The following is a 23,664-nucleotide window of genomic DNA, read 5'->3' as shown; positions in this document are numbered from 1 at the left end:
AAGGAAGGAAGAAAGGAAGGGAGGGAGGGAGGGAGAGAAGGAGAGAGGGAGGAAGAAAGGAGGGCAGGAAGGGAGGGAGGGAGGGAGAGAAGGAGGGAGGGAGGAAGAAAGGAGGGCAGGAGGGAAGGAATAAGGGAAGGGAGGGAAGAGGGAGGGAGGGAAAAGGGAGGGAAGGAACAAGGGAGGAAGGAAGAGAAGAAGAAGAAGAAGAAGAAGAAGAAGAAGAAGAAGAAGAAGAAGAAGAAGAAGAAGAAGAGGAGAGAGGATTTATTCGAAGAAGAAGAAGAAGAAGAAGAAGAAGAAGAAGAAGAAGAAGAAGAAGAAGAAGAAGAAGAAGAAGAAGAAGAAGAAGAAAGAAAGAAAGAAAGAAAGAAAGAAAGAAAGAAAGAAGAAGAAAGAAGAAGAAGACAAGAGAGGATTTATTCTCCGGGCCAATCTCAGCCCTCAAGACCTGCTGAGCCAGAACCTCTGGGGGTGGGGCCTACCATTCTAGGAGTCAATTAGGTCAGTTAGCCCTGCAGATGACACTAAGTTTGAGAGCACAGCCTTGGGTAAACACCCCCTCCCCTTCCCCTCCCCTTCCATAAGCTGCTCTCTCCCACTCCCCTTCTACCCCCTCCTTCAAGCTCTGCCCCAAACCTGGATGCTGGCCTGTCCTATATCTACAGCTCCCTCATCACTCAGCCTCTTTTCTGGATCCCGCTCAAAGCTGATCTCTTACAAGAAGCGTTCCCTGGTCGATAATGATTATGCCTCATGTTTATATAGCATTTTTATCTTTTCAAAGACCTTTCGCATACGTTGTCTCATTTCATCTTCTCAACAACCCTGCCAGGAAGCGGGGAATCTGAGCCCCACTTAGCACGTGCAGACACGTAGCCCTACACAAAGGGAGGGAGGGAGGGAGGCAGGGTGCTGGGATTTGGCTGGGGGAAGGTGGGGGGGGAGACTGCTCTCCAAGCACATTAGACATTAGACTAGGACCAGGCTGATTGTTCTCAACCAATGTTTTGCAAAGTGGGACTTTTAGCCTCAACTTGCTGGAGCTTTGTTAAAATCTCTCCTTCTTGTGGCCCAGTCCAGACCTCTGGAATCTGAAACTTGAGGGCTGGGGCCTAGCTTCTGTTTTCAACAGGTGATTCTGAGATAGGCTAATGTGTAAGAATCATTGCTCTGGAACCAGAACTCCAGAAACATCTTCTGTGCCCCGAAATCATCTCACCCTCTTAGAATTATTGTAGTCAAGTTCACATGTGAATTTCTACAACCTTCTACAACTACAACACATTTACATGCACCTGCTTTATCACCCTCAATAAACTGAAGGAAATAGGTATCACTGAATTTTATAAATCTCCCTAATCTCTAGCAGAGTACATTTCTGTCCATTTGAGTTTAATTGCACATTTGTTCATGAGCTCGCTAACAGCTGGTGGGGTCAGGAATGGTTCGTGGTTGTGCACTTTTCTGTTCGGCCCCCTTCATTCACTCTTCACCCAATCACACGTACTGAGCTCCAGGATGGGTGAGAGCCTCTCAAAGTCATCTGCTAATTAAGACGCCAACATGCTGTAAAGCAATGTGTACCCAACTTCAGCTCTACTTGGGAGTCCAGGGAGGTCTTGCAATGCAGACTCTCATCAGGACCGTCTGGAGTGGAGTGAGAGATTCTCCATTTCTAAGATGCACCCAGATGTCATCCATGCAGCTGGTCGAGGGACTACTTTTAGGAACAAGACTTGAGGAAGCATCAGTTCCCAGGTAGCATGATAGACTCAAACGAGCAGCACAGAAGGAAGTAGCCTTGCTACCTTCTCTGGCTTTGTTCCTTGACACCCCCTACCTTGCATTTTATATTCTAGTCCACATTGAACAATGGCTTTCCTTGGATACCTCCTTCTCTCTCCCGCCTCCATCCTCTGTCTTCCCCTCCATTTCACTGGAAAATGTTTTCTGAATTTCTGATAGTGAAGTCCTCACTTCCAGGCTAGGAACACCAGGCTAGAAGCTCCAGGCCAGGAGCGCCTCTTCAGCACACACAGGGAATCCTGTGCAATCTCCGCAATACTCTAGTGTAACTAGTGATGCCTCTGCATCCGCCTGAGACCCCAAGCTTGTCCTCAGTTACCCCCCAAAAAAGAATTACCCCAAGAAGATCTGATGTCAGTGACAAATTAGATGGAATGAGATTTCTGCTCATAATGGCTTTGTATCAGAGAAAGAAGCAAGCAAAAAAAAGTAAGAAAAAAGGTGACTAACAATCCTGTTGCCTCAATCCTGTTGTCCTCTTTCAAACTAGACTCTAAGCCACCTAAGAACAGGGGCCATGTCTTTAGTACATTTGTCACCAAGCACCTTGTCCATAGTTGGTTCTCAAGGAACAGTCACTGGGGGAGAATGGTAAAAAAGATGAGAGGAAAGCTGGGAAAGTGATTTAGAAATCGTGTGGATCTCTTGGGGAGAAGGAGGCATCCATTGAAGAAATAACACCATTATAATAACAGGCAGAAAAGAATCTTTTATCCGCAGTGTTTGGACTACAGAAGAGGATGGCTATAGCAAAGAGGAGCCGGCGCCCGGGGCTTCTCCTAGATGCAAAGGGAAAAAAAATTGAGACAGTATTATAAAGGCAGAAGCAATGAAATATTTCTTGCTGCTAGTATGGGGAGAATAAGGGGGTAGAAGAGAAAGGAAGACCCCTGCAAATCTGTGTCTTTCCTTCTGCCAAAAAATAAGAAATGAAGAAGCGCAGGGTGGGAAGGAGGAAAGGGAGACATGGTCCTAGAATTTGCTTGTCATCTTGGCTGGAGTGGGCTTGAATGGGGAGAGGGAGGAAGGGAGGGAGGGAGAGAGAGAGAAAGAGAGAGAGAGAGAGAGAGAATAATGGGAATTGGTAGATCAATCAATCAGCAAATATTTATTGAGCAGCTACCCTGGCTGGCAGCTGGAGAGAGCTCAGCTGGAGGGAGGCACATTAGAAAATTGTCTATAAAAGGGTTGTGGGGGAGAGGGAGGGATGCATTCTTCTGGAACAGGATAGAAGGAAAGAGAAGGGCTGCTTTGTTGACTTGGGGTGGGGTGGTGGGGGTATCATTCATACTGCAGCCTTTGTACAAAGTCTCTTCCCTGTTGTAGCTCCACCAACCTATGAAACCATCAGAAGCAGACTTGAAGAAGACACCAAGCTACAATGAGGTGCTGGGGGGGCCCAGGGGTTCTGGGAAAGTCGTGATGGGCCTCCTCACTATCTCCCCTTCCCTTCCTCCTCAGGGCTCTGGACGCTACTCCATCTACATTGCGAACTATGCCTATGGCAATGTGGGGCCTGATGCCCTCATTGAAATGGACCCAGAGGCCAGTGACGTCTCCAGGGGTATTTTGGCACTCAGAGATGTGGCTGCTGAGGCTGGGGTCAGCAAATACACAGGTATGTGGAGGGCCAGGAAGGCTGTGGTGGGAGGAGAGGGGCTGGGGCTGGGGACAAAGCCCCACAACGCTGAGTCCAATGCATTAGTGACCATGAGGACCGAGCAGGCTTCTAATTCTGAGGAGGGGAAGACAGAGGCATTGTTCCACCCACCCCTCACACCAGGCGCCTCCCACACTGCCTCACCAAGCTTGAGGACACCCCTGGCAGATGTGAGCTTTGGCGAGCCTAGTGGGGGGAACAGTGACATTCAATACTTGCCAGAAAGTGAAGTGGGACCACCAGCCTGGCACCCCCTCTCTGACACCCCTTGCCCTGTTCCCTGCATTAACCTTAGTGATGGGTGAGCAGCACATTCTGGATGGGGGGGGGCAGAACTTGACAAATCACAAAGGCTGAGATTTAAAGCATTCTTTATTGCCAAACAGCAGATGAAATTATTTACTTACACATAAGCGGCCAGGAATTGAGTGCTAAATCCCTAAGCTTCAGCTGGGTCTCGTCTCGGATAACTGAGCTCAAAGAATTGTGTTCTTGTTCCAAAACCTCTCCAGCACTTTTTTTAAGGCACACTCTTCTCCCCCCACCCCCACCCCATCTTTCTGGATGGGGAACCTATTGTCAGAGTCTCTGACAAGGAGATCTTTCTAGGGAAGGCTGTTTTTCTAATTCCAGCACGGCTGCTGACTAAACTCTGATGATCTGCCAATAACCACTGATGGCAGAGCCATCCAGTTCCTGTTTTGAGTGCCAACAATCAGGAAGCCAAGGCTGTACACAACTTCTCCAACAGCTTCAGCCTCACACCCGCCCTCTCATTAGTTGACCTTCCCCATAAAGCCGTCCCAACTTGTACTATACACTTCCAAAGGGACAGCCAACTTGAACCCGAATCCTAGAACTAGAAGGACGCATGAGAGGTCATGTGGACCACCCTCTTGTCTCCAGATGTCTGGCTGGTGGCAAAAATCTCAAATCTCTACCCAGGAAAGGCTGTCCCTGCCTCTCTTCCCCGCCCTCTGGGTTTATGCTGCCCTTTCCTAGCCAACTCTCCACCTCTGTGAAATGAGATTAATGTTAACCTGTCTGACAAAGTTTGTGGGGACAAATAGCTAGACAATAAAACAGTTTGTGCAGCCCAAACCCCATCAAAGTGCCTGAAAACTCCGTGTGTGAACACAGCGCCGAAAGGCTGAGTGTCAGTAATAAACCACGTTTCCCTGGGAAAGGAATAAACATGCAAGCGCTTCAGTCTAGATTGGTACAGTCAATTTTTCTGAGTAGCTCCCATTTCTGTGCACTAAGCTGGCTTGGCAATTAAGTGCCTTGATCTTGCAGGAGAAAGGGAGGGGATGGGCTGGGGGATGGAGCACTTGAAAATGATGGGATGGAAGGGAGGTAAGGACTGAGAGAGCAGTTACCCATAGAATAGAAGGATGCAAGAGGCTGGAGGGTGGAGGGGGCATTGTTCACACTGGCTGGGCTGGCACAGAACCCAGGAAGGGGAAGGGGGGCCAAGTGGAGACAGCTGAGGAGCAGAGATGCTGTGGGAGCACCAGCCAACTGTTCTGGCTTGTGCTAGGAAGCTGGGGCAGCCCAAGGAGAGGACCCCAGCCTCTGTGGAGGCATGGAGGAGGTCGGGGGCAGCTGGCGTGTCCAGAGGATGCATAAGAGCAGCCCTGCAGACTTCCAGAAGCCATTTGGCTGACAAGAACCAATTTGGCCCACCAAGTAACTATTCTGTCTGCTTTCCTTCCACCAGCCCACCCTTTCTCTGTCTGCCAAGCCCCCCAATGCTACCCTGAAATACCCCCTCTTGTCACTTAGCTAATGGCACATGGACATCTGGCTGGAAAACTAGCCCCAAGTGCCCCCAGAAGCCGCAGGAATAGACCCCAAATGTAAAGGCTACCATGCTGAGCTCAGTCTGATGGCTGAGGCTCTAGGCTGGTGGCCAGTGCTTAGTGCCAGGCCAGTACCAAGGGGTTTGGGAAGCCAGAAGGAAGGCAGGAGGGGATGGGCATGACCCGAGCAGGCTGGAGACAAGCAGGCCATGGGCAGATCTGCACCAGGGAACTGAGGTCTCAGCAGTCAAGCCTCATAGCCTCCCACCTGCTGGACAGGCCCGTGAGTAGAGAGAACCCCTCATTTACCCAGGCCAAATGCAAGTCCGGCAGGAGAAAGGACTTGCCCAAGGTCACCTAGGAGACTGTATAAAACTCATACTCAGGGCCTTATTTCCCAATGCCTGATCTGCCACTGCCAGCTGACCTCCATCCAGCCTGACAGTCCTACTCCAGGCAGCTGGTTCACCGACTGGGAATGCACCCCAACCTTGGCACACAGACCCAAGTTGCCAAGGTGAAGCAGTTGCTTGGCCTGGATTGCTCAGGGAAGCAGGGGTGGGGGAAGGTGAAGCCCGACTGCCAGGGCAGCTGGTGGGGCAACTGTACCATCCATGCACAGGCTGTCCAGCTCTGAGGAAGAGGGGGAGGGGAGGTCTCTCCAAACACCGATTCCCAAAGCCACTGCTGGTCTGCTGGGTTACAGTGCCATCTAGTGGTTGATAGGCTCACTCTCAGGGGACTATGGGCCCCAGGAGGGGGCATGAGCTGCTGCTATCTACAAAGACAATAGGGAGACAGCTCCTCTATGCTGTGGCTTCATGAGAATCCTGGACCCTAACTTCTGCAACTGTCCAGGACCTCTTGGAGACAAGAAAAGGTAGCTGACCTGCCTGGGAATCCTGGGTTGCACCCAGCAGAACCTGGCACAAAACAGAAAAGGAGAAAATAGGAAGTGAAGAGTCCTATACTGTGTGACCCAGTGACCTTGGGAACATTCCTCGGCCTCTGAGCACCTTGACTGGGCTGGCAGCTAGCTAAGGGGCCAGAGTCTGGCATAGGGCGCCATGGACATCCTACCTGCCTGTGCAGACAGCCATGGTAACCCTAGCTTCTCTCTTTGCAATAGAGTGTTGAAGATGAAAGGGAGGAAGGGAGTGTGGGGCAATCCTGGTTCTTAGCCTGGCACAGGCAATGCCTGTCACGTTCAAATACAGCCTCCTGCCCTGGCCTCTGACAGAGTGACTCCAGGGACCCTCTGCTGGGCATCTCCCAAGAGCCAGTGCTAAGCTCAGTAGGTAAACAGAGGAGGCAGGCCACTCTGCCCTGGAGGCATTTTGTCTGTGTCCCCCTAATCCCCAGCTGGCCTCAGCCCAGGGCACAGCATGACCTCCTCATTCCCTCCCCACTGGAGTCAGCTTCCTCTCTCCTTCCCACAGAAGCAGCCTCCAGCCACTCCCCCGGGAGCCCTGCCTCCGGGCCTCATTCGGCCTCACCCTTGGAGGGAGCATCTGCCTGGGCTGTAAGGTGGTGATTAAAGAAGCCTTAAAAGAAATTTGGAAAGAAAATGAAGGTGGATTTATGAGGTGGGGTGGGGAGTTTTGCTGTTGGCTGGGAGCAGTGTAGAACAAAGCAGAGGGCAGATCTGATTTATAGGAAGTCATTATTAGAGGAGACAGAGAGGCCTAAAGCCCAGCTGAGCCCTGCTGGCGGATCCCCATCAGTTTCATGACTAGGGGTTGCAGGGGGGGGGGGGCTAGGAGCTCTAGGCTAATGCTGACCTTTCTGTAGGAGCACAGCCAGGTCTGCCAGCCACACCCCGGGGGAGCTGGAGTGGCAGGTTCCTCTGCACAGGCCAGGGACCCCCTAAGGAATCTAGATCAAGCCTGCAAGGGCTCCCGAAGGCCCAGGATACACAGGGACCATTTCCCTGGGTGTCATATGCATTTGGTGTTGGTCAGGAGAATACGTCATTATTCTTTTTAAAATCAACACAAATACATTGTAGATAACACAAGGGATTTTAGAGTAGTATCGAGATGAGTTGACCACTCTGGGATATACCCCTCACATGCCAGTACAGATCCTCCCTAGTGAGAGCGCCCCTTAGCAGAACTGTTTCAAAAGCAGGTTGGGGAGTTCACCAGTGGTCAGGATCGTTGGTGGCGATGGCTCCATTAGCCTCAGTTTCATGACATTGGAAATAGGAGTAACTTGAGGAAGACTAGGAAGAGACCAATCAAAGGAAAAGAGTTTTTAGTTTTCAGAAAGGGTAAGTTCAAGAGCTCCATTGCACATGGCAGCGACCCTAGTTAATAACAGTGACTGCAGTCTTGCAAATATTCTACAGGATAGATTTTGAAGTGTTCTCACCACAAAAATAAGTATGTGAGATGCTGCATAATGAGCTTGATTTATCCATTTGGTAATGTACACATTTTTCAAAACATGTTATACATGATAAATATATACTTAAAAAAATCCTCGGTTAAAAAAGAAAGTGGTGGTGACAAGATGCATCTTGAGGTGTTGTGACTCTGTCAGGAGATGCAAACACAGGGTTCTTATCATCCAGCACCCAGCAACTCTTCCAACCACTCCCTCCTTTACCTAGCTCGTGCTAGCCAAGTTTCTCCTTAGCCCTTTGCTGCTGAATGGTGGACACTGGGAGGAGGGAGCTCCTTCCTGCACCACCACTGAGGTTTGGAAACCTCCCATCCAAGGAACAACTGGTAGACTCTATCATGCATCCTGCAGAGCCGGGATGTGACACAAGTGGTAAAGTACTTGCCTAGCCAGTACGAGGCTCTGAGTTCAAACCCAGTACAAGACACTCACACAAAGTGAAGTTAGTAATAGCCTTGAGGATCTTCTTATTCCCCTGCCCATATTACAAGACCCCTAGTCCTGCAGCCAGAGAGAGTCAGAATCTAGACAAGATCCTTGGGAATCTTTCCTTAGCGATCTGTGTTCCTAGACTTTCACCCCTGGGTCTTCAGACCCATAGTCTGGAACCATTGGGCAGCATGTGCCCCATCCCACAATTTTTTTTTCATCCTAAAACCCAATCCCTGAAGTCTGTCTGGCCTTGGTGTGATCTAAGAGATGGAGTGTCTGCCCTGAGCACCAGAGGTCTAGTGGTGCCATTCTTGAGGATTACCAAGGCTGCCCTGCGGGGCTTAGGTCCAGTGGGCAAATAGTCCAGGGGAGGAAGGAAGTAGGGACAGAAGGAAGTAGGGACTGTGGAGAGGTTTTCCCCCATAATCCCACCCAGCCTGATGGAAGGAGTGAGCAGAAGTCGTGGGGAGGGGTGGGAAGGGAGGGAAGAACATTCAAAGCCCTTAGCATAACAGGGAGGGCTTTGAAGCTTAAAAGTGTTGGGGGAAAACAAAGTGATATTATTCGCCCAGCAGGTGGTAAATAGTCCCAGCTAATGACTATGTGGCACCTGACATTTTCCAAGGTATCTTCCACAAACCATCTCACTTCGTATGTATGACAGCTCTGAGAAGGAGCTATTATTACTGCATCTTCTGTCATAGATGAGAAAACAGAAGCCCAGAAAGGTGAAATGATGTGCCCAGGGTGACACAGCTCAAACTCAGACTTAACAGTCTTCAGATCTGTCTCTCCCCACCAGTGTACTCTCTCCAGTCTTACTTAGGGAATTGTTTTGTCCCTTGAGAAATATTCTGGCCTCAAATAGAAAAGAATTAATTGATATAAAGTGAGGCCAAATCTGTGAGGATATCATTCTCTGTGGCTAAATAAAGATGTTCCAAATAGCCCCCTGGGTATTCCCATATGGTGTATGCTAAACCTCTCGAGGTGGGGTGGGGGGAGGGGGGAGGGGGTGTGATAAAGGAGGAGAAAGAAGCAGAAGAGGTCCTGGGAGGAGACACTGCTGATACCCTTGTCTTTGGCCCAGTGGGAGGAAGAGTGGCGAGCTACTTTAAGGATTGGATGGGGTTTACTGATTGGAACAGTTTTCCCATGGCACCAGCGAAGTTGCTGACACCTGGCATTCCCTGCTTCATCCTAAGGCTGCAGGGGACAGTGTCCAAAGGGGCCGACTCCCCAACTGTGGCTTCACCTGCTCCCCAACTGTATGGCCAACTTGCCAAGAAGGAGTTGTGGGTAACATCTCTGTTATGGTCCTGTTACCATGGCAATAAATTGCCACTAATTAGTAGTGTGGTTACCATGGTAATTTTCTAGTAATTACAGGTTACAAATGGTGCAAGGCTTCAACCCAACCCAATTAGTTAATTAGAAAGATTTAGAAATTTGTCCAAAAGGGAAATAACCTGCTTTGTAGAAAATGAAGGGAATATGTCATAGCCTAGGAGCCAGCAGCAGAGAGGAAACTGGGGGACCCCAGAGAAGGGAAAAGACCGAGTTGCATTCAGCAAGTCCTGAGTCCCACTTGGAATTTCCAGGACCTGGGTTAGGCCCAGGGTATCAGAGAAGCCCACCCCTGGACAGGAGCCTGGCAGGACCAGGGCAGGGACAGCTGCCAACAGCCACTTAGTGGCTCCTCTTTTAACAAGCAGTGGAATGCCCAGGTCCAGGCTGAGCACCCTTCCTGCTGGCTGTGAAAGATCTCTGAATGCCACCCACCCTACTCAGTGGCTCTCCTAAAAAGCCATGCCATGTCTCAGAGGACACGTCCAGGAGTGCTGTCGATTTAGTGGCCCATTTTGATGACACACAGACTCTCCTTGAGAACTAATCAGATTATCTGGGAGCAACTGGGAGGCAGAGGCCCGGAGGGTATTAACAAGTGTGAGGGCAGTAGAGCAGTGAGGCCTTTCCTCCCACCTCCTCCCGGACTCCTCCGTATCCCTAGCCCCCAGTGCCAGCTCCCTGGGCAGATCCCATTGGCACAGGTGAGGAAGGCCCCTCCAGGGTATCTCTCAGTGTGGGAGGAGTGTGGGGACCCAGAGGACCCTCTTCTCACAGTAGCTTCTACAGCCTCCCTCCTCCATTCAGAGGTTAGCAGAGGGAGGGCTGGTTCATGGGCACAGAGCTCTGCCTGAGCTTTTGTTTATGAAGAAACCCAAACTCAGGAGCACTGTTGCAACCAGGCTGGCCACACAGACCTGCTTCTTAATGCATTTCAAGCTCTAATGGGCATATAAACTACCAGGAGGTGTGTTAGGAGGTAGGGGTCCCCTTTTGTAGGGCCTGAGATTTGGCATTTCTAACAAGCTCTTCCCCTGACATCCACACTTTGTGTATGTGTATCCTTTGCGACATGAGGGTTGGAAATACATACACATTGTGGGATGGCTGATCTGAACTAATTAACACGTACTCCCACACATTCATGCAGTGGGGCCACTTAAAACCTAGTTTCTTACCAAGTTCAAGTATATAGTGCTTTGCCACCAACTACAGTCACCATGTCATACAATTCATCTTCTCAACTTATTCCTACTGGACCAACATCATCCATTTCCCCCAACTCCTTGGTTTCACCCAGCTCCAGGAGACAACCATTCTCCTCTGCTTCTAGAATTTGACTTTAGATTCCATAGGAGTGAGATCATGCAGTATTCATCTTCCTTGTTGTCATAAGGGACCTGGTTTTCGTCCTTTTGTAAGACCAAATAGCATCTCATTGTGGAAATACCACTACACTGTAACTGCTTCTCCACTGACAGATACACAGTGTGTTGGCCACGTCCTGGCTGTAGTGAATAGAGCTTCAGTAACCAGGGGAAGGCAATGTCTCTTCAATGCACTGAGCCCATTTCCTTCCAGCGTACAAATGCTGGCTCATATGGAAGGTCTATTTTTAATGTTTTGGAAGACACTCCATACTGTTTTACATCACAGTTGTACTAATTTACATTCCCAGCCTACAAGGATTTCTTTTTCTCATGGTCACTTGTCATCTTTTGTCTCTTTGACAGTCCCCATTCTACCAGGCAGATCTCACTTCATTTGGTCCTCTGAAAATCTCTGGAGTAGAACCAACCAGATTACACCATCCCCATTTAACAGACAAGGAAACTGAGACTCAAAGAGTAACATAAACTGCCAACTGGAACTATACTCCATGTCACATTCTGTCATGCTGATTTATGCATGTGTTTTTACCATTTGAGGGCATGGCTGAGCAAAGATTTTGAGTCTTTATTTGAAACCCAGAAGTTAGGGGTGGTTTGTTCAGGACATTGTAAGATTCATTTTTTATATGAGGAGCTAAAATTTGATCTTTGAAACTTCAAAGTCTAATGTACAGCTGGCTTGATTTGTGTGTGTGTGCATGTGCACACGTGCATGCATACACACACACACACACACACACACACACACAAACTAGTGACTCACACCACTAATCCTAACTACTCAGGTGGCTGAGATCTGAGGATCATGGCTCAAAGCCAATCTAGGCAGATAAATCCAACAGAGTCATCTTCAATTAACCACCAATAGGCCAGAAGTTGGAGTGTGGCTCAAATGGTAGAGTGCCCGCCCTTGAGTGGTAAAGCTAAGGGTGAACAAAAGAGCCCCAAGTTCAAGCTCCAGTACCAGCACAAATATATACACACACAACATGCACACATATTCTCTTTCTCTCTCTCTCTCTCTTTCTTCATGGATTTAAAAAGAAATTACTATTGCAACAAGTCAAACAAACAATACAAAGACATTCAACGGGAAGGCTAACTACCATCTCTCCTTCCCATCTAGAGAGCCAGCAAGGAGCTCCTCAATTCAACTTTGCTCCAGACTTGAACAAGCTTGCACAAACATGTATACTCAGAAATTTCATGGCATTCTCTGTTTTTTTAATAAAAGTAAGATCACACAATACCATTACTTGCCAAATTGCTTTTTCTTTTAACAATATACCGCAGGCACTCCTCCAAGTCAATGCATATGGATCTATGCTGTCTTTTTAGTAGCTGCAGAGTGATCCACCACATGGAACCACCGTAATCCATTCGACTAGTTGACTATTGATGGACATAATTGCTTACTACATCAAACAAAGCAAATAAGCACCCTTGAACCTATATAGCCTGAGGTACTATTTTTTTGTAAATTTTGTGTGTGTATGTGTGACACACATGTACATGCCGGTACTTGGCCTTGAACAAGGTCCAAGGCACTGTCCTTTAGTTTTTTTTCTGCGTAGGACTGGTGCTCTACCACTTGAGCCACACAGCTCCACTTCCAGCTTTTTGATGGTTAATTTATTTTCCCAGCCTGACATCAAACTCTGATTCTCAGATCTCAGCTTCCTGAGTAGCTAGAATGACAGGCGTGAGCCGCTGGCATCTGGCCTTGCACATTTTTTATGTGTGCATGCGTGGCACGGGGGAAGTTACTGGGGATTGATCCAAGCCTCGTGCATACTAGAAAACACTTTACTATTTAAGCTATGCTTCCAGTCCTTTTGTTTCACTTTGGTTTTGTGATAGAGTTACATTGACTTTGCCTGGGCTGACCTGGAACTCATGATCCCCCTGCCTTTGCTTCCCCAGTAGTAGAGATTACAGGTATGCATCACCATGTCTGGATACTCCTGTGGTTTCTTAAAGCAGGAACACCCCCACTGTGTTTGGGACTTGGAGTAGGAGTGAATGGAGGGTTAGTAAGGGATCTATGAGTTGACCAGATTCGACTAGGTAGAGCTGGGTTTCAGGTTACTGAAGACAGCGGCTCTGGCACGTTGAGGTGGGGGAGAAGGACTATGTTCCTAGCAGCATGGAATGAAGCCTTTGGCAAACAGTGCTTTATTGGGGGCTGGGAGCCCAGGCCTGGCTCAGGGAATCATCCAGAAGGTCAAAATCCTTCTCCCCCACATTCCCTTTCTTAGGCACCAGCACTGCAGCTCTCCCAGACCTCAGAAGCAGCCCATCTCTAGGTGGGGCTGGAGCTGCTCTTGTGGGGCTCACCGTGGTTTTACTTTTTTCCCTAGCGGGCCGGGGAGTCAGCGTGGGCCCCATCCTCAGCAACAGCGCCTCAGATATCTTCTGTGACAACGAGAATGGGCCCAACTTCCTCTTCCATAACCAGGGCAATGGCACCTTCGTGGATGCAGCGGCCAGTGCCGGTGAGTGGGTACACCCCTGCCCCGTGCCCCACCGGCCCAGCCCCACAGCTCAGGGAGCTCAGCGTATAGCTCAGCGCACTCCCACATGGTCCTGAGATCCTTAGTACTGCCATCTGCCAGCAGCCAGCATCAGCCCAGGACCCTCAGAGCTTGCTAGGTGTCACATCCGCGGTTCCCCTCTTCCCATCTTGAACCATCCACCTTTTCTCTCAACCATTCGTTTCAGCAGTCACTTAGGGAGCCTCTTCTAAGTGACAAGCCGGTGCCTGGAACTAGGGATATTGACCTGAATAAGGCTAAGACCACTCCACACAAAGACAAGGCTCTGAGATTTTGGAAATAGGCAGATGCACCACCAGTGATGATAAGAGGAAGGATACAAATCTACACTTCTGATGCTCCCAGCTCTGCTCCCCTTCCTCCCACCAACCTCACCCCACCAACCTCAGGACCTTTATACCTGCCATTCCCTCTGCTGGACTGGCCTCTCTCTTCTTTGTCTGTATCCTTAACACTCAACCCAAATGGCTCCTCTAATGAAGACTTTCCCAACTCCATCTGTGCCTCCTGACAGAGACTGGCTTGTTCTCCTGTGTGACCCCACAGCCCCCTGCACCCCTGCCACTCAGTCCTAGGGCTTGAATTCAGGGCCTGTGCACTGTCCCTAAGCTTCTTTTCCTCTACCACTTGAGCCACAGTGCCACTTCTGGCTTTTTCTGTGTACGTGGTACTGAGGAATGGAACCCAGGGCTTCATGCATGCAAGGCGAGCACTCTACCACTAAGCCACATTCCCAGCCCCGGGCTACTCAGTCTTGACACAATACCTGGCACCAAGGTCACCCAGTAAGCATTGCCATATTCCAGAATGGACACTTAATAATGTGTGTGGCTATGATGTCTGCCCTTCAACCTGTTTCTTCATACCCATTCCTCACCCTCCACCTCACAAATGAAGGGGAGGTTTAGTTATGTTTCCATCTTATCTACAGGGACACGGTGGCAGGGATCTACACCCATGGATCTAGCTAGTGCCCAAACAATATCAAAACCCTGAATATGTGCCCTCTCTTCTGTCTACTTTGAGATCTCTCCTCCCCCAGATTCCTACTCAGAAGTCTCCATGAGGGGAGACTCTTGGCCCTGAACACCTATGCACCCCTATCTTGTAGCCTCTCGGCCCTCCTCCCCATGTTTGCATGTCTTCTCCTTCCCTAGGAGAGATAGGAGAGTCAGTTTCCTGTCCTGCCCTTCCTGTCCTGCCCTCTGTCTGTCTGCCTTCTTCCTCAACAAACATCCTCACTGCTGAAAAATTACTGAGCAAAGGGAAGAGGATGGGGTCGGGGGGAGAAGGGATTTGATAGGGTATGAAGGTAGAAGCAGAGGTGAGCAAATAAGTTGGAGGGGGAGAAGGTATCAGGCAGGAGGAGAGAAGCAAGGTGCGAGGCCCATAATTGAAAGTCAGAACGATTGCAGGGGTTTAACAAGACATGTCAAGGGGGCATTCATCACCCAAACAGATGCTGCCATGAAATGCAGCCTGGCACCGCTTCGTCCCGTGAAAGGGAACCAGCTCCCTGTCAAGGTGCCTCATAGATAGGAGAGAAATGGGCCAACACAGAAGGCCACCGACACTCAGCCTGGGGAGTTTGCTGAGAATTAATGGGGTATCAATCCTAGGAATCAGAGGATGCCTTCCGTCCTCTGCAAACCCTCTTTCTCAAGCCCTGGACCTCACTGACTTTCTCCAGGCCCTTCCCTTCCCTCACAAGACACTGGTCTCCAAAATATTTAGGGAGACCCCACCACTACCTTCTCCTCATCCCCACCCTCAGGATCAATATTTACAGCACAGCCGTGCCTTGGGGGTCTCAGCCTACCATTTTGGAAGCTCATATTTGCCCAGTTCTGTGCTTGGCCTGGAGAGCAGGGAAAGTTTGCCGTAGACACTCAGGCCAGGCCGTCACTCAGGACAGAGGCCCTCTGTCTCCCCCCAGGGTTGGCTCATCATGGTATAAGCGGTGACATTGGACACAGGCTTCCCTTCCTGCTCTCGTAGGAACACCGAGGGTTTCTCTGTCATGGCCGCAGTATTTCTTCTGCTGTCAGCAACATCCCCAGTCTGCCTGCTGTCAAATTATTTATGTCTCTTCATTCATTCAGCAAGTACTTACTGAAAACTCCCAGGCAACCACAGGCCCTGAGGTCGTCCTCTGTGTGCACAGGGCTGACCTCAGGGAGCATCTGGACCCTGAACAAGGACACAGGAAAGGGACCTAACCTCACTTGTGCTCGGCACCATTAGACAAACAGGAGCTGGGTGGGAGCAGAAGGCAGAATGGGAACCAGCTATGTTAGATGCCATTGTCAGGGAAGGCTTCCCTCAGAGCAGACAAACAAGGATCTCAGTAACCCTTGCACTGGGGAAGCATCCTAGAAGACAGAACAGCTTGAGCAAAGGCCGAGCCACTGGAAAGAGGCTGGTCCATTTCAGGCCTGGAAGAAGCACAGATAAGCAGAAGGAATGGATAAAGGGATCGGTGACCCCTACGGCACAGTCAAGCAGGGCCTTCTAGACCTTCAGAAAGAACTAGAACTGGACAGAGCACTGGGGAGATTTAAATAAGAATAATATAGTCAACTTCAGGTCTCCCATAGCTACATGGGCCTGCCTGAGAAAGGGTTTGTTCCCCCAGAATTTCCACCATTCTGCTTTCCCCAGTCCTTGCCACCCCAAACAAATAGTGTCTTACCAAGCACACAGCCTGGTTCCTCTGGTTAATTCATATATAGCCATGCCACTTCCTGCCTCTGTGGAGAACATCTGGGATACAGCTGTGTCTGTCTCCCCAGGAGGGTGAGGACAGCCCCAGGGTCACCCTCCCTTCTGCTCAAGATGAGTGTTTGCAGAGTATATGCATACTCCATACACATGAGGCTCCTGCTCCTCCACCTCAGGTGTGGATGACCCCCACCAGCACGGGCGAGGTGTCGCCCTGGCCGACTTCAATCGTGACGGCAAAGTGGACATCGTCTATGGCAACTGGAACGGCCCCCACCGCCTCTATCTGCAGATGAGCGCTCATGGGAAGGTCCGCTTTCGGGTAAGAAGGGGCTTTGGTTCCCACCTGTCCCTACCAGGCTCAGCAGTTTGGCCTCTCCATGTCATAGGACCTGCTTTGGGTCTCTCCAGAACAGGGGTGGCATCACAATGAAGAAGGCCATGGACTCCAGCCTGGCTCCCTGAACACGATGATCAGGCCCAGAGCAGTGGGCTCTCAGAACGCTGTCAGAGCCCATCACCTCTAGGGATGGTGGGATCCCAGGTTAGGTAGATTGCATTCCCTGCATGGAGGTCATTGTTTCAAGATGGTTCCAAGCGATGACTGGGGAGAGGCCCCACTCCAAGCTCCTCTGCCACCTCGGGTGCCACCTTGGGCTCTCTCCATGTTGAGGCTAAAACCCAGGTGTAAAGGGTTCTCAGACTTCAGGGCCAGTGATCCTGAGATCCAAGATGATTTCCATCTTCATTCAATTTTTGTTTGAACCCAAGTTCTCAATAGAATTAGCTTTCTCCTTACCTCCCATAACTGGGACACCATTGGCATTGAGTAGACAGAGGCCACAGACACTGCTGAATATCCCACAATGCACTGGACAGTTCCCACTGCAAAGAAGCATCTGACCCCAAATGTCAGTTCACTGAGGACACTGCTGAATATCCCACAATGCACTGGACAGTTCCCACTGCAAAGAAGCATCTGACCCCAAATGTCAGTTCACTGAGGCTAAAGTATTTACTCGTTGGCCTTCGGAGGGCCCTGAACAGAGCTCACAGGAACAGTAATAATAATAATATATGTTCCATTTATCAAGTACCTTGAATGTGCCAGGAACCATGCTAAGAGCTTTATGTATGTTATCTTGGAGGCCCAGGCATCCAGTAGAGAAAACCCAAGGGGGCTATGTCGGTTTCCATTTTTATAGGATCGATAGAATAATAACGAGTTAGAGATCCTCGGGTCTCCAGCTCTTAAGGCCCTGCTCAGCCCACCCTGACCAGGCTGATCAGCTTGGAGCCAACCTTATTACTGTGCTGATGGGAGCCACCTCCCTCTCTGGCCTCCACTTAGCTTGCCAGATGTCTAGGCTAGCTCCTTCCTGTAGCTAACAGGGCAGCTGTAGGAGGAGGCAGAGGCAGGGAACTTCCCAGAGGTAGGAACTTCCCTGTCTACATTGGCCTGGGGTTTGGACAGCCCATCTACAATGAGGATATTCTGCTCAGAAACGTACGGTCTTCCTGTGCAGTTCTTGTCTTGCTTCAGAGGCAAATACCATACCCAGGGCCCTTTGCCAGACCCTTCTAGGACTCTACCAGCACTTAGAGGTTCCAGCTGAGCTACCTCAGGTCTGGAAGTCTCCCCATGAGTCCTGGACAGATACAGCTGATCCTGAAACTTCTTCCACCAAAAAAAAAAAAAAATCCTCAAGAGTCCCAAGAAAAAGCACAAGATAGTAGTGGCAGTTAAAGGCACAGTTAGCTTCCATGGTGCTGATGGGGAGGTCAGGGCAGTATAGTTGCCAATGATCTGTCTCTTGCTCCCTCTGTGCCCAGCATCTGGCATGCAGTCCTCACAGCCCAGACAGCTATTATCATCCTCTGTTGCTGATGAGAAAAGTGAGGTCTGAAAGATTAAGTAATTTCACTAAGGTCACATAACTAGATAGCAATGAAGCCTGGACTCAAATGTATACAGGCAGTTTTCTGATACTTCCCAGTTTCTATATGGCTATGTAAGAGGAACCTGGAATCAGAAATCTTAGTTTCAGGCCCCATCATTAGCTGAAACTAGAAGCAATCCCCATGTTTAAGATGGGATCTCTGATCCTGTTTAGCTCAGGACACTAACAGCAGAGCTGAGTCTGATCCAGACCAAGGACCATCTAAGAATTCACTAGCATGAGCTATGGCTTCTTCCTCCTTATTTCCTCCTTATTTCCCTAATGAACAGTCTGAGGTCCACATGGTAGCCCAGGTCACCCCAAGTGCGTTACAGTGGAAGTTACAGAGGTGTTGGGACTCTGTAACCACACACACAGAAGGAGGAGTATAGGTTCTTGCTTGCCCACTTTTCTGTCCACTGACTCCCAGTCTTCTCTCCTCCAGGACATAGCTTCCCCCAAGTTCTCCATGCCCTCCCCTGTTCGCACAGTCATCGCTGCTGACTTTGACAATGACCAGGAGCTGGAGATCTTCTTCAACAACATTGCCTCCCGCAGCTCTTCAGCCAACCGCCTCTTCCGGTAGGGAATACAGGCGGGTGGAGGCTTGGAATCAGAGGGAGGGTTCCAAAGGCTGGGGAGTCAGTCCCCAGAGGGAAGAGTCCCTAGTGTAGAAACAGACCAGAGGGTATGTCAGAGGCCAAGCAATAGCCCATAGAAATGGAGGGTAAGGCACCAGCCCCTCACTGTGGCCAGAAAACGGGCATAGGAACAAAGCCCAGAGCATACCTCACCTCAAGCTCCACTAGAGAGAAACTCCTGCAGCCACTGAAGGGATCAGAGTCAACCTCTGAGTCTGGATAAATTTGAGTTAAGCAGACAGACAGGTTTATTTACCAGTGACTTCCAAGAACCTGTAACAAGACCACAGTATTGCAACTTTCCGAAAGATGGATGGAGTGTTCCAAATAGATTTGACCACAGGATACGTCTTCCAGAGATGTTGCTACTGAGATTGGGGCTCTACAAAGTATCCTTGGAGATGCTAGAGGAGACTGTTAATGGCAGAGAAGTTTCCAAAGCAGACAGAGTATCCCGTTAAGGAGAAAGGTTGGAATTTCTGAGTAATATTCCTCCAGAGGACCACCAGAATCTCTGAACATAGAACCCCAGAGCCTAGCCCTGATCTCCAGGGTCAACTTTCGAGGGCTAAGGCCTCGACACCCGTTCTCTTACAAGGCCAGCAGGCACCAGGAGATTCTTACCACATTGAAATTTTAGACCCATTGCCGAGGACAAACCTCAGGACCAAATGGCCCGAGATGTCACTATACATGCTACTTATACATGCTACTGAGGCTCAGGCCATCTGTACAGGAAGGTCAGCCAAAGGTCTTGGAACCAGGAAATGGGTCAGACCACCTGCTTGCCCCCCCACATCCCTACCCTTTCCTTTTTTGGGAGGGAGGTACAACTGTTAATAAAAAGTGTGAGCTGTGACTAAGCATGTTTTAAAATATAATTATTAACCAGGCATCAATCCTGACTAGATGTAATCACCCCCCGAAGGCACCAGATTTACTAATTAGGTACCTTGCAAAAAGCTTATTCACAACTTCCAGATTAATTGCAGAAGATCAATTGCTCGTTAACAGAGACACTGCCTTCCTTCTCTGGCTAATCAAGTGTCACTTGCCAGGACCCCTGAGCACTGAGGGGTCTAGTGCTCTGATCTCTGTGGCCCAAGAGCCCAGACACCTCCCTCCCTGCCCACCCTTCCAGCCTGCTTCACCTTCCCAGCCATCCCTGCCAACCAAGCTGGGCCGGCTCCGCCTTGGGCTGTCAGTGGATTGTCACTACGTGGCCAACCCATAGAGTGGTGTTTGTTTCCATGCAGGGGTAGCAGAAGCCACTGACTAAGCTTGGGGCTGGGCTCAAGTCCCTGTGGCAGATGGCCAGGTCCTGATCACACAGCTCAGGGGCTGCTCTAGGAACTGCCATTCAGCTGGCAGCTCTGAAAGTTTAACCCCCACCGGTCCCTCACTGCACAAGCCTTTCACCTGTCAGTGAGCAGATCATCAGGCCCCTTGGGGCCAGGTTCCATCTTGGACACTCACCCGAAGTATTCTGTGCTTAAGCCTGCAGATACTTTAATAATACCAAAGGACATGTGTCACCCAAGCCAGTGAAAGGGATCTAAAGAGGGATCACAAGAAAACAAAGGGCATTGCGGAAACTTCCAGGCATAGTGGAGACTCCTCCAACTTCTGCACCTAAGCATGCTTCTGATCTGGTCTCCACTCTCTCCCACAATTCCGTGGCTCTCATTGGCTTCTTGCCCTCTCCCTCTTCTTGATCCTGCAAACAACCTGTGGAAATGCAAATCAGACCACACCCCTAGTCATCTACCACCCTTTCAAATGAGGTGACTACACTTGAGCACCAGACATCCCAAGCTTCTTTCAGTTCTAAAGCCTGGTCCCTCCTGCTGTCCATGCCTTCCAGGACCTAGTCCTCACTCTTAATCTGAGCAGCACCACCACACAGGTCTCAGCCAGACTTCCTCTGAAAAGACTTCCAGGATTGCCCCAGGCTGGGTGACCTTGCCCAGTTCTGTAACCCCCCCACCCCACCCCCATCCTCCCCCCACCCACCCCACCGCCCCCTCCGCCACCCTCAGCCCTGTGTGTGATAACTTTCTGCTGGCCTGGACTCTGAGCTGTTCCCCCTCCCCTTCACCATGCTCACTGTACTCCCAGACCCCTATCAAGACAGGCATATGGAAGATGTCATAGAAGAATTTGTTTTCTGAATGAATTAACATGGTGGAACTGCTGGCTTTATTATTAGGAATCTTTAACTATATTGTTACCTGATCTAAGTGATGGCTTCCCAGCTGCTGCAGAGCCAGCCAGAATACAAGTGATAAGGACACAATGTGGGTATGTCAGCAGGCTGCAGCACCATACCATACATCTGCAGGTATGCACATACCTGCGCACATTTAGACCCAAGTCTTCTAGGTACACAGGGCGCTAACCAGAGACATATGTATGCTCATCAGAGATGTCCCTGTGGACAGAGCATGCTTTCCCCACCTGCAGGCACCTGATGATGGTCTTTTAGCTCTCTGCGCCAGCTCAGTGGACCCTGGGTCATCTCCCAAAAGCCATGACCCACTGCAGCCTCCATTGGTCCTCTCTGGTTCTGGCTGACAGGGTAGTAGAGAGAAAAGCAGCTTCCTTCTGCCCAGTCTCCTTGCATTGCTCCACATGGCAGGGGGTGAAGGAGGGTGGGAGGGAGAGCAGAGCAACCATGCCTGGATATACTGAAAAAAGCCAGGGAGGAAGGCTCACACCATTGTTCGCATTGCGCCGTACACGGAGAAAGACAGGCTAGTGAACGCAGACGTCTCTGAAACAAATTTGTGAGGCAAAAATTGGAAGTTCAACATGGGAAGAACCTGTGCCGCCCAAAGGAAGCCCTTCTTCCTGCTGGTCTCCTCCGGCATTCAACCCTTGCATCCCGACATGTGCTTGGAAGCATCTGAAAACCAGGCACTGTGTTAGATGCTGCCAGAGATGCAAAGATGAATAATACCAAGGGCCAGCCGGCAGAGAGCTCACACACCAGCCAGGAGATAAGATGCATTCTTCCACAGTGCTAATACAGGCAGAAAGCGATAAAGGCCAGAAAGGCAATAAAGGAGGCAGGGATGGCTGCCAGAAGGATGGTCAGCCAGGGAGGGCCTGAGGAGGGAAAACTGGATGGGCTTGAGCTGGGGACCATTTCCAGGACCGAGAATGCCAGGGCCTCTCAAAGGAGAGTGAAGGTGAGTTGAAGGTAGTTGTGCCCCGGCCCTTCTCCATCCGTCAGCTGCCCTTCCCCAGGCTGTCTATAATTCATCCATTAGAGAAGGAAAAATCAATATTTACCAACATAAATTAAAACCTAAGAAGAGAACCATCAGAGAGGCTCATGGGCATCCAGGTGGCAGCTTGTACAGGCACCTGTGGCTACCCAGGGGACAGAATGGAATGACTTGGCCTCCAGGTCTAGGGGCCCTGTGGGGACCTCATCAGAACAAGTCTGTCTCTCTGCAGAGTCATCCGCAGGGAGCACGGAGATCCCCTCATCGAGGAACTCAATCCAGGTGATGCTCTGGAGCCTGAGGGCAGGGGCACAGGTAAGACCCCTGGGCACTTGGGCTCAGTCTTGTCTCTGTCTGTCCATACCCTGGGATAAGCATAGGAGGGGCAGGGCAGCCATTTCTTTGAAGGGCTCCTCCTGTCGCTGCCACAGTGAGGGCTGACACCCAAGGGCAGGGGTAGGAGAGTAGAGGAATGAGCCTGGGCACTGCCAGGCAGAAGGCAGAAGAGGTATGGTGCCTTCTTCCTCTGTGGATCTGTGGCCAGCAGCTTTATTCGTTGTGTTAAAGGGTGGGAATAAAAAAAAGCAGAGGATGCAACACTTCTCTCCAGCAGGGGTCCTGCATCTAACCCATCACCTCCTGGCATTCAGCTTGGTGTCAGACAAAGAGCATTCAAACCCAACACCCAGGTCTGCCGAGGCCACATTTTCTGAGTCTTGTTTTGAATAAAATGAGGCTTGTCTGACCCATAATACCTTTCTGAGTTGTAAAGAGGACCAGACAGGCTAGGCACCAGTGGCTCACGCCTGTAATCCTAACTACTCAGGAGGCTGAGATGTGAGGGTTGTGATTTGAACCCAGCCCGAGCAGGAAACTCCGTGAGACTCTCTCCAATAAACTACTCAAAAAAGCCAGAAGTGGCACTGTGGCTTAAGTGGTAGAGTGCTCACCTTGAGCAGAGACAGTGCCCAGGCCCAGAATTCAAGCCCAAGGACCAGCAAAAAAAAGAAAGAAAAAGAGAGGGGGGGGAGAGAGGGAGGGAGGGAAGAAGGGAGAGAGGAAGGAAGGAAGGAAGGAAGGAAGGAAGGAAGGAAGGAAGGAAGGAAGGAAGGAAGGAAGGAAGGGAAAAGAAAGAGGACCACACAGAGAAAGTATATGTGCAAACACTTGATAAATTGCAACAACAACAACAAACCTATATTATGGTATATTATTCAATCCCTAACAGAAAGACCAGTGGTTAGGTTACTTACACCCATGCTTCCTGTGACACACCCATGGTAAGAAAGGGAACTCTTGTTCCATAAACTCCAGGCCTGAGGTCACTGTGATCACTGCACAGGGCTGTGGTCACTGCACTTGCCTGAGAGTCCCTGTTCCCTGGCTCTGCTGGCTGGTGGCCAAAGGTGAAATCTGTGTTGTTTCTAGGAGGCGTGGTGACAGATTTTGATGGAGATGGGATGCTGGACCTCATCTTGTCCCATGGAGAATCTATGGCTCAGCCACTGTCCGTCTTCCGGGGAAATCAGGTATGCCTGGACCTCAGGATTCTGTAGCTCCCAGCCCGTATGCTCCCTGGGACCAAGGGTTGATGAGGGCATAGAAGCCTAGGATGCTTGCTGGTCAGCATTGTAGGAAATGGAAATCCAGCTGCCTAGGAGCAAGTAAATTCCTTGTAGTACAGTAAACCTCAGGAAAGGCTGCCTTCTGGGAGAAGTCCTTGGCCCCTC

General features: G+C 50.0%; 1 protein-coding gene across 2 annotated transcripts in view; it reads left to right on the top strand.

Annotated features, from left to right (window-relative positions):
- The window catches only part of Crtac1 (cartilage acidic protein 1), a 141,754-nt gene that overhangs the window by 105,082 nt on the left and 13,008 nt on the right, over positions 1 to 23,664 (top strand). For both annotated transcript variants that reach the window (XM_013017672.1, XM_013017673.1), the window contains 6 exons: positions 3,271 to 3,427; positions 13,208 to 13,342; positions 16,300 to 16,445; positions 18,509 to 18,645; positions 22,167 to 22,249; positions 23,363 to 23,463. In XM_013017672.1, the coding sequence (XP_012873126.1) occupies positions 3,271 to 3,427; positions 13,208 to 13,342; positions 16,300 to 16,445; positions 18,509 to 18,645; positions 22,167 to 22,249; positions 23,363 to 23,463 (759 nt within the window). The remainder of the gene's footprint in view (positions 1 to 3,270; positions 3,428 to 13,207; positions 13,343 to 16,299; positions 16,446 to 18,508; positions 18,646 to 22,166; positions 22,250 to 23,362; positions 23,464 to 23,664) is intronic.

Source organism: Dipodomys ordii, unplaced genomic scaffold (assembly GCF_000151885.1).
Source record: "Dipodomys ordii isolate 6190 unplaced genomic scaffold, Dord_2.0 Scaffold36, whole genome shotgun sequence".
Lineage (NCBI taxonomy): Eukaryota > Metazoa > Chordata > Mammalia > Rodentia > Heteromyidae > Dipodomys > Dipodomys ordii.
This window is presented reverse-complemented; position numbering and strand designations above follow the sequence as displayed.